The sequence below is a fragment of the Notamacropus eugenii genome, chromosome 1 (assembly GCF_028372415.1).
Source record: "Notamacropus eugenii isolate mMacEug1 chromosome 1, mMacEug1.pri_v2, whole genome shotgun sequence".
NCBI lineage: Eukaryota > Metazoa > Chordata > Mammalia > Diprotodontia > Macropodidae > Notamacropus > Notamacropus eugenii.
Window position 1 is genome coordinate 428,896,230 of NC_092872.1, and position 15,364 is coordinate 428,911,593.

At 42.8% G+C, this 15,364-nt stretch overlaps 1 protein-coding gene across 2 annotated transcripts in view; it reads right to left on the reverse strand.

Moving 5' to 3' along the window:
• Positions 1 to 15,364, reverse strand: part of TGM2 (transglutaminase 2) — a 55,532-nt gene that overhangs the window by 35,353 nt on the left and 4,815 nt on the right. The window contains exon 2 of one of the 2 annotated variants that reach the window (XM_072631554.1): positions 14,343 to 14,522. In XM_072631554.1, the coding sequence (XP_072487655.1) occupies positions 14,343 to 14,522 (180 nt within the window). Of the gene's footprint in view, positions 1 to 13,383; positions 13,519 to 14,342; positions 14,523 to 15,364 lie in introns of those variants that run through there. The other variant, XM_072631555.1, reaches the window with a different exon arrangement.

Sequence of the window (15,364 nt, forward strand, 5' to 3'; positions counted from 1 at the left end):
TGGCAAGATACTGGAGTAGTTTACCATTTCCTTCTCTAGTTCATTTTTCAGATGAGTAAACTGAGGCAAACAGGATGAAGTGACTTGCCCAGGGTCACACAGCTAGTGAGTATCTGGGGTCAGATTTGAACTCATGAAGATGAGTCCTTGATTCCAGGCTTGGCACTCTTATCTACTGTGCCCGTAGATATAAGTAGATATAGATTAGATATAAATAGTTTTAAATATATAGATTAGATATAGATATAAATAGTTATATTTGAACAAGACACTCCATCTCTCAGCTCCAAGCATTCTTAACTCTGGCTGTCCCCCATTCCTGGAAAGCTCTCCCTCTGCTGCTCTGACTATTGAACTTTCTTTCTACCTTTAAGTTCAAACTAAAGTCCCTTCTCCTACAGGAAGCCTTCCCCAACCTCTCTCAATTCCAGTGCCTTCACTCTGTTAATTACTTCCTATGCATCTTGTATATAGCTAGCTTTGTATTTGTTTACATGTTGTCTCCCTCCTTAAGCTGTAAGTTCCTTGAGGTCCAGACTGTCTTTTGCTTCTTTCCATCCCCAGCTCTTAGCTTGGCACCTGGAACATAGTAGGTGCTTAATAAATATTATTACCTATCTCACAAGGTTGTTGTGAGGAAATCGCTTTTCTCTTAAACTTTAAAGCAACAGTTTTAAAACCACAATCTGGGGAGCCTCGGGGATCTCTAAGACTCTTTCAGGGAGTCTGTGAAGTCAATAATATTATTCAGATGTTTGAACTTTCTAATGCGGTAAATATCAATAGCTGTAACAATACAAAGGAAAACTCTTTAGAGGTTCCTCAATTACTTTTTAGTGTAATATAATAATAATTACTTTTAAGTGTAATATAATAATAATATCTAATGCTTATAGAGTGCTCACTGTATGCCAGGTGCTGGGCTAAATGGTGGTGTTGTAGGTCAGTTAGGTTGTACAGCAGATGGAATGCTGGGCCTGGAGTAAGAGGGACTCATCTTCCTGATTTCCAATCTGGCCTCAGACACTGACTAGCTGTGTGACTCTGGGTAAGGCATTTAACTTTGTTTGCCTCAGTTTCCTCATTTGTAAAATGAGCTGGAGAAGGAAATGGCAAACCCCTCCAGTATCTTTGCCAAGAAAAGCCCAAATGTCACAAAGAGTCGGACATGACTGTGCTAAATGCTTTGCAACTATTATCTTATTTGATCCTCACAAGTCTGCAAGGTACAAAGTGCTATTATGATTCCCATTTTACAGATGAGGAAACTAAAGCAGACAGCAGTTAAGTGACTTGCCTAGGGTCACACAGCTAGTCAGCATCTGAGATCATCCAAGTCTGAACTCATCTTCCTGGCTTCGGACCCAGTGCTCTATGCCTTGTGCCACTTAGCTGAGTATAAAAGGGTCCTAAAACTAAAAAAGTTTGACAACTGTTGCCTTAAAACATTACAGAAAGAGGAGTTTTAATTATGATAACTCTGAACTGGCTGAACAAAGTATGGTCCTTCCCCCCTTCTTGCCAACCTTTGCTTTGGACAAGTAACCTTCCTCCTCTCTTATCTTCTTGTTTTTAGGCCCCTGTTTGTCTTGAATCCTGTAGTCTGTGTGCCACCCCCACACATCCTTGCTTTGTTTCTCCTAGACCTCACAAGTGGCTCTTTTCCAAGCTCCACCACTAGTCATGGCCCTGGCTACATGGAAAAGGGAGAGGCTGAACCTTCTCCATCCCCACTAGGCCTGAACAGCGTCACACAAAGTCAAGCTGAGGTTACCCTCCAGGTGACTCTGATTTTCCCTAATAAATCTATCTCTTGTCTTCCTGCCCATCTTCCAAAGGAGTGCTCCCTACTCTTTCTCTCATGCCCCTTTTCAACCTTTTGCCTTCTCTTCCCTTTCCCTCTTTCCTCCCCACTTCCCATCTCCACCCTTATGACTTCAAGTTCGTCTCCTGCCAGATGGAAATCTCCTCCCCTCACCCACTAAGCTCCCTCCTCCTACCTCTCCCCTTCCAGCCAAATCCAGGAATGGTCCTCAACTCAGTCATTCACCCTTACTGTGCAGATGAATTTGACTTCAGCTAATATGAATTCACATTGCCTGTAAAGCTTTGAGGTTTGCAAATACTTGTCCTACTTACCTTAGAGGGTTTCTGGGGGGATCAAATGAGATAATGGATGTAAAGTTCTATGTAAACCTCAAAGCTTTAAATAAATGTCAGTTATTATTATTATTTTGTAGTGAAGGTGTCAGGAAATAAGAGATTAAGGTGCTGCCTCTTCCACTGCTAGCAGCATTGAAAAACAGGGGCTTTTAGAAACTTCTAAAACCTTCAGCACCCCAGAGGGCACCAGAGCTGGAAGAGTCCTTAGAACATAGGACATAGACTGTCAGGGCAAGAAGGGACTGCTGAGATGGTCTAATCCAGAAGGTTCTTAAACTTTTTGGTCTCAGGACCCCATTTCACTCCTAAAAGTGAAGGAAGACCCCAAAGGAGTATGCTGCTTAGAGATAGCCAATCCTTAAATTTTCAGTGGGATCATTTACACTTCAGAAATTGATTAATTATTTTGTTGATTGTCTAGACTTAAGCAAGTATTAATAATACAGATTCAGCTTAAAATTACCTTTGTATACATTTCCCCCCAGGAGAGCCTGATTGTTAAACATTTACCAGCACACTCCAATATTGCTTTATAAACATTGCTTGAGCTCACTAGGAGTGTGGTAGAAGGCTCAGGGAATGATGTCATCACCAGGGTAGAGGCCTAGTGACTATGGGATGATGATGATGATGATGATAACTGGCATTTGTATGGTGCTTTAAGACTAGCAAAATGTTTTACCTCCCTTATCTTATTTGAAAGTCACAGCACCTTTGGGACCCTCACCAAAGATCATTTGTTTATATGAGTTATATTTACAAATATTCACTCAATTAGAAATTAAAATGTTTTGGTATTGTTATGAAAATGTCTTGAGGTCTTCCTAGGGGGAGCCCTCCTTTGCGACCGTTGTTCAGCTGAGGAGACTCATGTCCAGGGATGGAAAGTGCCTTCCCCAAGTGAGTCAGTCAATCAATAAGTATTCATTAAGCACCTACTATATGCCAGCCACCAGGCTAATCACTGGAGATATAAAAAGAGACAAAAGACTGCCCCTGTTCTCCAGGAGCTGACAATGTATATATACATATATAGGGAAGATACTAGAATTAAAGGTAAATTGGGAAAGACTTCTATATAAGGTCAGATTTCAGCTGGGACTTTAGGGAAGCCAGGAGGTCAAGATGAAAAGGGAAAGCATTCTAAGCGTGAGAAAACACAAGGAGTTGAGAGATGGAGTATCTTGTTTGAGAAACAGCAAGGAACCCTGTGAGACTGGATCCAAGACTACATGGACAGTGTAAGATGTAAAAAGACTGGAAAGGTGATACAGGAAGGGGGTGGGGAATATGGGTCCTAGGTTATGAAAGGCTTTGGATACCAAACAGAGAATTTTATACTTGATTGTGGAGTTGATCCTGGAGCCACTGGAGGTTACTGACTAAGGAGTTGACATGGTCAGACCAGGAAGATCACTTTGGCAGTTGAATGGAGGATGGACTAGAGTGGGTGGGGGGTAGTGGTGAGTAAGGAGCGGAGGATGTATGATGTCTAGGTTGCAAACCTGTGTGACTGGAAGGGTGCTGGTACCCTCCACAAAAGTATGGAAATTTGGAAGGATGGAGGGTTCAGGGAAAAGATAATGAGTTCAGTTTTGGATGTGTTGAGTTTAAGATGTCTACCAGATATCCAGTTGAGAATGTCTGAAAGACTGTTGGAGATATGAGACTGGAGGTCAAGCAGAGAATTTGGGGCTGGATCAGGACATCTGAAAGTGATTGGCATAGAGATGAAATTGAGCCCCTGGGAGCTGAGGAGATAGATCACCAAGTGAAATAGGATAGAAAGAGAGAAGATGGCCCAGGACAGATGCCTAGTCAGAGACAGAGTTCAACATACATGTGAGAACTGTCTTCCTAGTCCTGGGAAGGACATGGGAAAAGGATGAAGGTCAGTCCTCATCTTTGAGAAGTTTTGACCCAAGGTCAATGGCCTTCAGCAAGATGGTCACATGCTATTGATTGTACCAGAAGTACAGAGTTCTTCTAGAGTAGATGCTTATTGATTGGGAAACAGTCAAACAAACTGTAACAAATAAATGAAATGGAATATTTCTTCAGTTTAAAAATGATGACCATGAGGAGTGTAGAGAGCAAGGGGAAACTTGACATAAACTATCCTGCTATGGGACAGAGAGTAGAATATGTGAACATGGCTTGGGACCTTTATGTGGGCAGTTCATTTTCATTCTATTCCACCCCCTCTACACTTAGCTCTTTGAAAAGAGAAGAATTCAGAACTGTTCATCCTAAGATTAAAGAGAGGGTAAAGTGGAATCTTCATATTTCTACTCCTAATGGTTTCTTACTTCACTTTTCTGAGCCCCAATTTCCTTTTCTATAAAATGGGCATAAAACTGCCTACACTACCAATCTCACAGAGTTGTGAGAAAAATGATTTTGGAAACTTAATGAGGATTGCAAGTGAGGTTTTTTTTTAGGGATGGAAGGGAACCTTAAAGATCATCTAGGGCTGGGCCAAACCCCTCATTCTACAGATTAGGAAACTGAGGGTTAGAGAGAAGAAAAGATTTGCCTTAGGTCACAGTAAATTATTTGAGGAGCTGGTATAGGTTTACTCCTGGCCCAGTAGGCTGCTGCTGTGCTGCCGTGTTTTATGTATATACACACACACACACACACAAACATATATACATATTATATATATAGATGTACATTTTACACATATATATACATATATATATATAATATGTATGTATGTATATATTTCTCATGAATGGGACTCTGGCCTCTTATATTGGGTCTAGATGGGGTCAGCCCTGAGGAGAATTGTGAAGGAGGAAAAGTATGGCTTGATGACTCTCTAAGTGTGCATTTAAAGGCCTCCCTACAAAGTTCTTGCCAGCAACTTCCTCTCAGGCCCCTGGCATCCAGTCAAGACACAGAGAAAGCCTGCATCACTCCTGTTAGTTCATGTTTATTTTTGGTATGGGGCCACTGGGGCCGGGCTAGGGAGAGTGGGCCCAGGGTGCCCAGTGTGGCAAAGTTCCTTTAAATGAAAAGAGTGCTCATCATTTTAGCTAGGGGAGTCTTCCTCAGGAGAGAAAGTTGGGCCTTGGAAGGGTTTAAAATAAGTAAATAAATAAAAATAAGCTTGATTTTAACCAAGCAATTAAGCCCTCTCTATTACTGCTACTGCTTATTCTTGTCTCTTGTCCCTGAACTGGGCACTTGGGCAAGGACGGTGTATTGATATCAAAGGACATCCCTATCAGCTATCAGCAGATGTACTAATTGGTGACCTCTGGAGAGTGATGTGAGGAATAACAGAAAGGCCCATGCACCATCTTTGGCAGTCCACTACTCAAATGCCACTGTAATGGGGACATTGTAGCAGAGGAAAGAGAGTTCTTTGCAGAGGGATGGTGAATTGAGGTTCCAGGCTAGCTGTGTCACAAACATTTTCTTTTTATTGATTATCTTGAGTTTTTGTATTGTCTTTATTTCTAAATATAGCTCTCTGCTGCCTTCCATCCCCAGAAGGGCGAGCCTGAATTTGACAGTATGACAGTATAGGTGTTGTCCCACACCCATAATCTCCCATTTCTACAAATCCTCCCTTTTATCTTTTTTTTTCAGGTCTCAGTTGACAGTGCTTTCCGTCACTAAGTTCTCTGATTGTTACCAGGCTGTATGATATTCAGGGTCTAAGAAACAAACCCTTAGGGACAGAAATAGCAAAAATTCACTTTGACCTATCTTTAATCTTAGGATGAACAGTTCTGACTTCTTCCCTTTTCAAAAAGCTGAGTGTAGAAGGGTGGTGTGGGATGAAAATGAACCACCCACAGAGGTTCCAAGCTATGTTGACATACTCTGTTTTATGTCCCAGGGCAGGAGTGTAGGTTCAATCTAAAACACCCTTGGTGGAGTGGGAGTAGGCAGGGCGGGGGGAGTATTGGCTTCTGTCCTAGACCAACCACATCAGAGGGTTTTGGGAAGGAGGAGAGACCATCCAAGAGATGGGCAGAAACTATTTGTGTCTGAAACCCAGTTCAATTCTATTAGACTGAGGAGGCCTTGTCACCAACTCAGGCTGACTTCACTCCTTTCCATGCCTCGCCCTACCCCATCAGTCCCACTGTCTGACTTAGCTCTATTTGTCAGTGTGTACGTTTCTGTTGTGTGAAATCTTAGAATATTAAGGTCTAGAAAGGCCCTCAGAATCTAGTCTGATGCTACATTTTATAAAAGGAGGAATGGAGGCCCGCAGAGGAGAAATTACTTGCCTCAGGCTAGACAGTAGCACAGCTGAATCTAGATTCCAAACCTAGGAGCCTCAAATAAATGTTTAATTGAATTGAGTGCCATACTTCAAATCACCCCTCTCCTTTAGCATGGTTTAGAAAAGCAGCTGGCTGTGATCTAGACTGCCCTGCCCAGCCAACATCCAGAAAGGCTGACATAGATGTGTGAGAGCATGTACACAATCCAGATCAGTGTCATGGAAAGAGACCAACAATCAGACACCTGTGTGCTAGTCCCTAGCTCAAGTGCTAACTCACTACATGATCTTGGATAAGTCATTTCCCTTCCTCTGACTCTCAGTTTTCCCAAATGCACAATGAATGGGTTGAATGAGATATTATTTAAAGTCAATTCTAGCTTTCAATCCTATGATACACCTATGATATCCTGTGATATCACCTCCTAGGGTGTCTGTTTCCTTGTCTGTCAGATGGAGAACAGAATCTCTGCCCTGCCCTGCCTAGCTCACAAGAGTTTTGTGATGACCACATGTGATCAAAGTTGGGGAAGTACTTTAAAAAAAAAAAAAGTAAAGCACCATGTGCCACAAAATCATTATCCCTTTCTCGTGTCTGGACCTCAGTTACCATGTCTCTGAAACAAGAGGGTTGGGCATCTGTAAAATAAGGGGATCATTTCCAAGGATCCTTCCAATTTTAATACTCAATGATCTAAAGTCCCTCCTAGCTCTAACACTCCATGTTCTATGTTCCAAAGTACTTCCATCTCAAGAAGCCTATATCCTAAGATCCCTTTCCAGCTCTGGCATTCTGTGTTCTATATTCTAAGGTTATTTGCATCTCCAACAGTCTGTGTTCTAAGACAGGAATGGTGAACCTGGGGCCTCGAGGCTATGTATGGCCCTCTAGTGTGACCTTTTGACTGAGTCCGAGTTTTACAGAACAAATCCTTTTATCAAGGGGATTTATTCTTTGACATTTGGATTCAGTAAAAGGACCTCACTAGAGAACCTAGAGGGGTCACATGCACTTTCCCCACTCCTGTTAAGGCCTCTCCTACCTCTGACATTCTATATTCTGTTTCTCATAGTCTCCCCTATACCTGGACATTCAGAGACATTTAACCTTTATGGAGCTCTGTAAACTCATTTCCCAATATCTGCTTCAGAAAACTGGACTTCCTTTTGCTCACACGAAGCAATGTAGCACGACTATTTGCTTTGTGTGGCCCTAGGTAAAGAAGTAATTAAAGGAATAGGATTTTGGAGCAGAAGGACATTTGTCTTTCCAGACACCCTACCACACTTTCATAGCCACATATAAAAGCACCTTTCTTCTCATATCATTGCCTTATCTGTGTACCTTTGTCCTGTGGAAGATGGGTGGTATGTACCTTGCCCTTCTTTAGTTGTTGGGTGGGGGTGACAGGGCAGCAAAAGGTCTTACAGACTCTAGAAGCTGCCCAGCAGACAGGAACTTTGCTCTAATTATCAACACGAGAAAAGGGAAGTGAGAGATCATTTGAAAAATGAGTCAGTGAGGGTGAGAGAGGTTAAAGGGCTTGATTGGGATGAGAACTGAGAGACCTGGGACATCTGAGTGAACTTGGGAATCAGCTTTCCTGTCTTTGTTAAGTCTCTGGGAGCAAGATCCCTAGAACTGACCAATATACACAGAATATTTCTCTCTTCCTGTGTTCAAAGTTCACAAAAGCGTATCTAAACTGGAAGGAACCCCAGAGGGTATCTAGTCCAACTTTTATCTGAATAAGAATTTCTTCTATAATGATCTTAATAAATGGCCAGTTATCCAACCACTGTAGGAAAACTTTCAGGGATAGAGAGCTCATTACCTTCCAAAATAGCCCATTTCACTTTTTGGAAGTTCTAATTATTAGAATGTTTTTTCTTCTATTAACCCTAAATCAATATCTTTGAAACTTCCATTTGTTGCTCCTAGTCCAGCCCTTTTGGCTCAGGTACGAAAAGGCCCTCAAATATATTAAGACAGCAAACATGTCCTCTTTAAGTCTATTTTCTACACTAGACACCCCCAGTTCCTTAAGTGAAAGTTTGAATGCCACAGTGTCCCATTCCTATCAAGTGCATCTGTGCTTATTACCCTTCTCAGGATACATTCCAGTTTGCCAGTGTCCTCAGACTGTCTCTTGGAGATATTGGTAAAGGGGAGATTTTGGGGTGAGATGCAGATAACCAATGAGCCTAGCAGTACTGACCTTGGGGCAACATGAGTGTTCTGTGTGCCCTCTGGGATGTGTGTGTGTGTGTGTGTGTGTGTGTGTGTGTGTGTGTGTTTATGATATTTTCACAATGTTCTTCTCATTACTTGTCCCCAACCCCTTGAAGAGAAGGATGGCACCTGACGTCTTAAGATTGCTTCAGGTTTGAATTGCTGGGATTGGGAGGGAAGAAGACAATGCAGAACTGGAAAAAAAAGAATTGCTTCAGGCATGGGATCTGGGAAGATGAAAGAGAAGTAGAAAAGTTGATAGAATCAGAAGCTTCTGAGGTTTATTTCAGAGGTGGGGTGAATCTCTAGAGATACCAGATTAGCCTCTGCTGGATTGGTTTATCAAGGCCTAAAGTGAGAGAAAAGGAACCAGCCTTAACCATGGGGCTCTCTCCACAGTCTACTACAATCTTTGGGATATACTGGGAAAGAAGAGGAAAGGGATGGAAAAGGAAAGGTTGAGAAATGGCCTGGGAAGAAGGAAGGGAAAAGGACAGGATAGTGACTTCAGAGTGAGGGAGCGCTAGTCCTGGCCCCCTGGCCTAAATCGCTGATTTTAAGGGATTGCATCACCTCTGGTCAGGGTGAGGAGTCATCTCCAGGCAGCTGGGCTTAGCTGGGGCTGATACCAGGAAGCCAATGCCTCATACAATGTTTATTTGTTTTAATGGATGCTAGGCCACTCAGCAGAGGGTCCTAGGATTTAGACCTCATTGTTCCCTCCCTAGGAAAGAATGTGGGGATTTGTTAAAAGTCAGGAGACCTCTGTTACTAACTCACTGTGAGATCTTTGACAAGTCTTATAGCTTCTCTGTACCCCAGTTTCCTAATCTGGAAAACATGTGATCTATTTCCTTCACAGGATTGTTGTTAGGACAAGATGAGAGACAGGACTATATGAAAGCCCTCTGAAAATAATTCATTACTCTTCTGCTCAAAACCTTCAGTGGCTCCGTATTGCCTATAAGGTAAAATACAAACTCCTAAGTCTGACATTAAAGATACTCCACAGTCTGACTCTACAAACTTTCCAGCCTCATTTCACATTATTCCCCTGCACACACACTATATTCAGGACCCATCCAATGATCCTCTATCCTATATTCTTCATTCTTGTTCTGCCCTCTCTCACCTCTGGGCATCTGCATGGGTTGTCTCTGGGCCTTACGTGTACTCCTCTCCACATCTCCACCTGGTGAAATCCTAACTTCAAGGCCCAAGGTATATGCTACCTTCTCTAATAATAATAATGTGAATGATGACGATGATAACTAACATTCATATAGCATTTAAAAGTCTATAAATTGTTCTACACATGTCATAACAATCCCATGGGGTAGTTGCTAAGGGGGTCAGGAAGAAATGAGTTCAAATCTTACTTCAAACACTTACTATCTGTATGACCCTGGGCAAGTCATTTAGTTATTCCCAGCCCCAGTTTCCTCTTTTGCAAAATAAGGATAATAATAGCACTTATCTCAGTGGATTATTGCAAAGATCAAATGAGATAAGGCATGTAAAGAGCCTGGCGAACCTTAAAGTGCTGGTTGTTATTACAAACGAGATCACTGGAGCTTGGAGAAGTTGAAATGACTAACAGTCACTCATCTAGTAAATGTAGGAGGTGGGACTCAAACCTCAGACTTTGTCCCTCCAAGTCTGCTGTTCTCTTTGGTATGGTTCCCTAGCTCTGTGGAGCTCTTCTGATCCCTTTCAGTGCCTCTTCAGATTTTCCCAGGAGGATTTGCCAGGACCTTTCCTTTGTCTCATCACACTCAACCTTAAGGACAGGGACAGGACCCTATTATTTTCTTGGTAGAGAGAGCTCCTGTATGAGGCAAATCCTTCTACCAGTGCAGATCAGGACCTTCTCTGAAACTTCGTTTTTAGAGAATTGCCTAGACTAGGTCCCAGAGCACTAGGAGGTTAGCTTACTTTGCCCAGACTTGCACAACTGAAACATATTAGAGAGGCGCCTGTAACTTTAGGTTCCCTGTCTCTCTAGCCATGTCTCTCATACCACGTCGCTGCTTTATTTGGGGACATACCTACTCTCCCCTATTAAATTTTAAGTTTTTTGAGTATCATTTTTCTCTGTGTATCTCTCTTCTAAACATAGGACCCTACACTTAATAGGCATTTTATAAATGCTGAATTGAAATGAAAAACTAAAAATTCACATATGTGTGAACATTGAAGGCATTGTTATTGTAAGAGAAAATTGGCTATTTCCCCTGTCAGCATCTAGGTATTTCTCTGTACTAGACATACCTAGTATTTTACTAGAAACGTGTGGGGAGAGGAGGGAAGGGAAGTCATATCTGGACTGGTAACTCTTATTTAATTCAAGTGTCCAGCCAGACAAGCTCAGCCCTACATAATGCAAGTGAGTTTGGTTATCAGGATGACCCTTACTCCACTCCAATCCAGTGGAGGTCATGAACCTTCCTGTATATTGATTAGATGGGGAAAAGGCCCTGTGGGGCTGTCCCTTTGTTGTGTCTCTCAGTGGTGATTCCCTGGGCAGCATCAGCATTCTAAGCCTGGGAGCTGAGTCTGGCTTCTTTGTCATACTGAGAGGGCACAGGTCACGTTAAGCAAAGATGAACTGGGTCCAGGATCTCTGAGGCCTGGTGAAAATGGAGGTGACTGTAATGGTGGATCAGTACAGGCTGGGAGACTGGCACTGTGGTATTTAGCCTTTCCTTGCTCTGTTTGCTGAAGTCCTCAATAAGAGGGCAGAAAAAGACTTTGACAGGCACAACAAATGCCCTCTGATGCCCCTGATATGCCTCCCTCTACCCCCCAACGTCTCCAGAGTGAGGCCTACTCCTGCCATCGCCTGTAACAACAATGGGGGGAGGAGTTTCCCTCTCTTTCTTATGTTCAATTAGCAATCACCCTCCTTCCAGCAGAGAAGGAAGGAGAGGCTTAAGCACATGGGTCCTCTTGGAGAGGACATCCCTGCAGACATGCTGCACTTCCTAGGAACTTGGACCCCTTTTAAAGAATCAGTGACCATGATGGCAAGAGGACTGAAGGTCATGGTATGGAAGGAACTAGGAATGTTCAGCCTATAGAAGAGAAACTTAGGAGAGAGAAATAAGATTGCTGCCTCCTGAAGGAGTAGGATTTGACTTGTTTTCCTTAGCCACAGAGGTCAGAGCCAGGAGTAAGATGGGGAGGCAGATTTCTGCAAGTGTAAGGAAGATCTTCCTAACTATTATTGCTGCCACTGATGGCAAGAGCTGCCTTTGGAGGGGGTGAATTGCCTATCACTGGAGATTCTCAAAAGAAGGCTGGTTGGCCATTTGTCAGGGATGTAGTGAGGGGAATTCATGATTCAGGTATGAGTTGGCTTGGATAATCATTCCTCTGAAGTCTCTTCTATCTCTGAAGTTCTAGGATTCTACATGAGGGATTCTACTCCTTTCCTTCTCCCCATGTTAGGTTGGCTGTTTTAACTACAGAAATCTTCTGGTCAATTTTATAGAGGGAGAGGGTTTACCTGTCCATAGTTATTTTTTAAGTTATTTTTAAGGATTTTTTCTGAGCCCTAATTCTCTCCACTGGAGTGAGAGCCAACGGTTGGCTAAATGTTGCAGAAAACCTCATTTAACTATTCCCTTGGCCCAGCCTCGAGGCTCATGATCTGGCCCTATCCTACCCTCTCTGACCTTATTTCCCTATTCCCTAAATCAAACCTTCCAAGGTAGGTAATCCTTGACACCTCACTCCACCAAACCCTAATCCCATACCCCTCCCTAGCTCCATGCTTCTCCTTTAGCCTCAAAATGCCTTCCCCTCTTCAGCTATTCAAGTACTGATCCTTTGAGACCCTAGTCAAGGTGCACTTCCTCCAGGAAGCCTTCCATGACCATTCTAGCCCATGGGCAGCTTCTCCTTATTTTAATCCCACAGCCCTGCTGCCTGTCTGTGGCACACAGTTGAGTACTTAATTATATACTACTTCTTTCTAACATGTGTCTTGTTTCCCTCCCTCGGGGATAAGATCGGTGTAACATTTTTGTTTCCTTGTCAAGCTAGCTCAGAACTAGGTCTGTAACTTAATTCAGATCAACATTGATTAATCATGTGCTTTGTGTGGGGCCATCCATATACTCAGACCTGGGGTTGAGGATGAAAAACGACATAGTCCCTGCCCTTAAGGAGTTTTCACTCTAGTAATGGGGATGTTCCTCCTATTCCAGCAGGAAAAGGTGGGTGATTCAAGGTGGGTAAAGTGGAGACCCAGCCAAAGTGCTCTTCAGAAAACTTGGGAAGAACAGAAAGGATCAGAAAATGCTTTGTGGACAAAGTAGCACTGGAGCCAGACCTTAAAGGGAGAGTGTTTTCATAAGTGGAGATAAGGAGGGAATGCATTCCAGGTACAGGGAGCCTGGTTAAATGTATTAAGTAGAAGCACAAAAAAGACTGATTCCTAGGTCCAACTAAGGATACTGAGGCCCACTCCATCTTTGGCAGAAGGGAAGGAGGATAGAGTGCGTGTGTGTGTGTTGTGTGTGTGTGTGTGTGTGTGTGTGTGTGTATATGGGGGAGGGGGGAGTGAGGATAGAATGTTCCCAAGCTGCTGGAATATGGCCTTTGGATGTCTCTAGACAGGACCTTTTCTAGGATTGGGTAGTTTATGGTATTCAACAGCCTTATGCTTGGAGAGTTTAGCCTACCATTTCAAGGACAGAAGGTTGGACTATAACTGAAGGAGTCAGTTGAGAGATACCTTTTCATGTTTAGTGAGGGAGGTGAAGACCCTAAGTTCCTTCTCTAAGAGCCAAGCTCCTACTCGATGACCATATCACAATTGTCCTGGAAACCCCGTTTCCCTCATATTCTTCAAGGTGAGTGACCACTTAAATGTATACTAATAGACCCTAGAACATAGAACATAGACTAATAGAACTAGAAGGGACCTTATAATAAAGAATGTGAGAGCCATAGGAACACCAGAACACAGAATGTGATAACTGCAAGGCACATTAGAACATAGGATTTCAGAGCTGAAAGGGACTTTAGGGAACAGCTTTTCTAACCAATTCACTTATTTTAATATGGAAAAAGTAAGGCTTGGAGTGGGAAAGTAACTCATGATACTAGGTAGAAACCAAAATTAGGAAACTTACTACTGAACTAGAAAGTAAACCATATAGAGACATATTCTTTTTCTTCTACCCTTTTTCAGGAGGCTTAGGCTTTGGTTTCAGATGGGCTGTTCTAACATTTCCTTTTCCAGATGGCTCTGAGTTTATTTTGTGACAGATTAACTTGTTGCCAAAGAGGAATTTGGGGGAAGGAGCAGGTAAGGTAGAACTTGGTGTTGGGAACATTTTTCTGATGTGGAAAACAGCAAGCAGGAAGTCTTCCACCTGCATCTGAAGATAAGGGATGACCATTATTAACTGATGAGGCTGGGCATGCATTGTTAGAGGGAAGAGCAGAGGAAGGGCAAAAATGACCTCGCACAATATAAAAGGCCAAGTATATGAGGAGAGCGTTTGCGGCTGATGGTCCTTGGCTAAAGGGTGGGAGGTGAACATAATCCAGTAAGACCCAAGTAACAAATACCCATGCTATGCATGTCTCCACCACTTGGCAGGACTGGTGCTAAACTTCATGGGGGTAAGATGAGCCTTGTTGTCCCCAGTAACCAGAGAAGGAAAAAATTAAGTGGATGGGACTTACCGGTCTCTATGAGGAAGTTGAGTTTGTCCATAGATGCCTCAAAGCCCCTGCCCTGGAAATGTATGATGATGAAAAATTGCTGGCCCCTTCTGACGACCAGTCTGTCCTGGCACATGCTAGAAGTCCAGTGGCTTTTGCCATTCTCCTCATATTTCAAGTTGGTTTTTTCTACTACCAATTCTACAGAAACAATAAGAGGACAAGAAGTTAGCAGTGCATCAGTGGGGATGAGGAGTAGGGCAGTTGGATGAACTCTGGGGCTAAGAGTCAGAATCAGCAGTGCACATTTGTCTAGTGCTTAAGGTTCACAAAGCACCTTTCTCATAACAGTCTTGTCAGATGAGTAGCAAAAGGAGGATGATTTCCATTTTTCTCAAATTGGCAAACTAATACGCCAAGAGATACTGAAGTAACAACAGTAACAACATTTACATAGCATTTACTGTGTGCCAGGCACTGCACTAAGCTCTTTTGAAAAAAATGTCATTCAATCCTTCCAACAACCCATCAAGGTAGGTGCTATTATTATCCCCATTTTACAGATGAGGAAACTGAGGCAAACAGAGGTTAAGTGATTTGCTCAGGGTCATACAACTAATCAAGTGTCAGGACCAGTCTCAAGATTCAGCACTCTTTCCGTACTGTAACTCCCCTCCCTCTCTCAGCTTGAGTTTTATCATCAGCCACCACCTTGTTACACAATGATGGCAGGAAAGTCATGTTCCTTTCTGAGCCTGTTTCCTCAGGAGAGTGAAGTGGAGATAAATTTTACCAAGTAGAACAACTCTCGGGGAGGGGGGTGTTGTGAGGATTAAATTAGGAATGGAGAGGAGTGGTGACAGTAGCACTTTTTAGGCTCTATTATTACCATTCAACTAACCTGTGGCCTCTGGGGGGCTTCAGTTTCCCCTATCTGTCAAATGGTGTTGCCCTACTTGTCTCACAGCACTTTGTGTGAAGGAAATGCTTTGTAAACCTTAAAATAGTGTATAAAGGGAAGGTATGATAATCATCAGTCATTA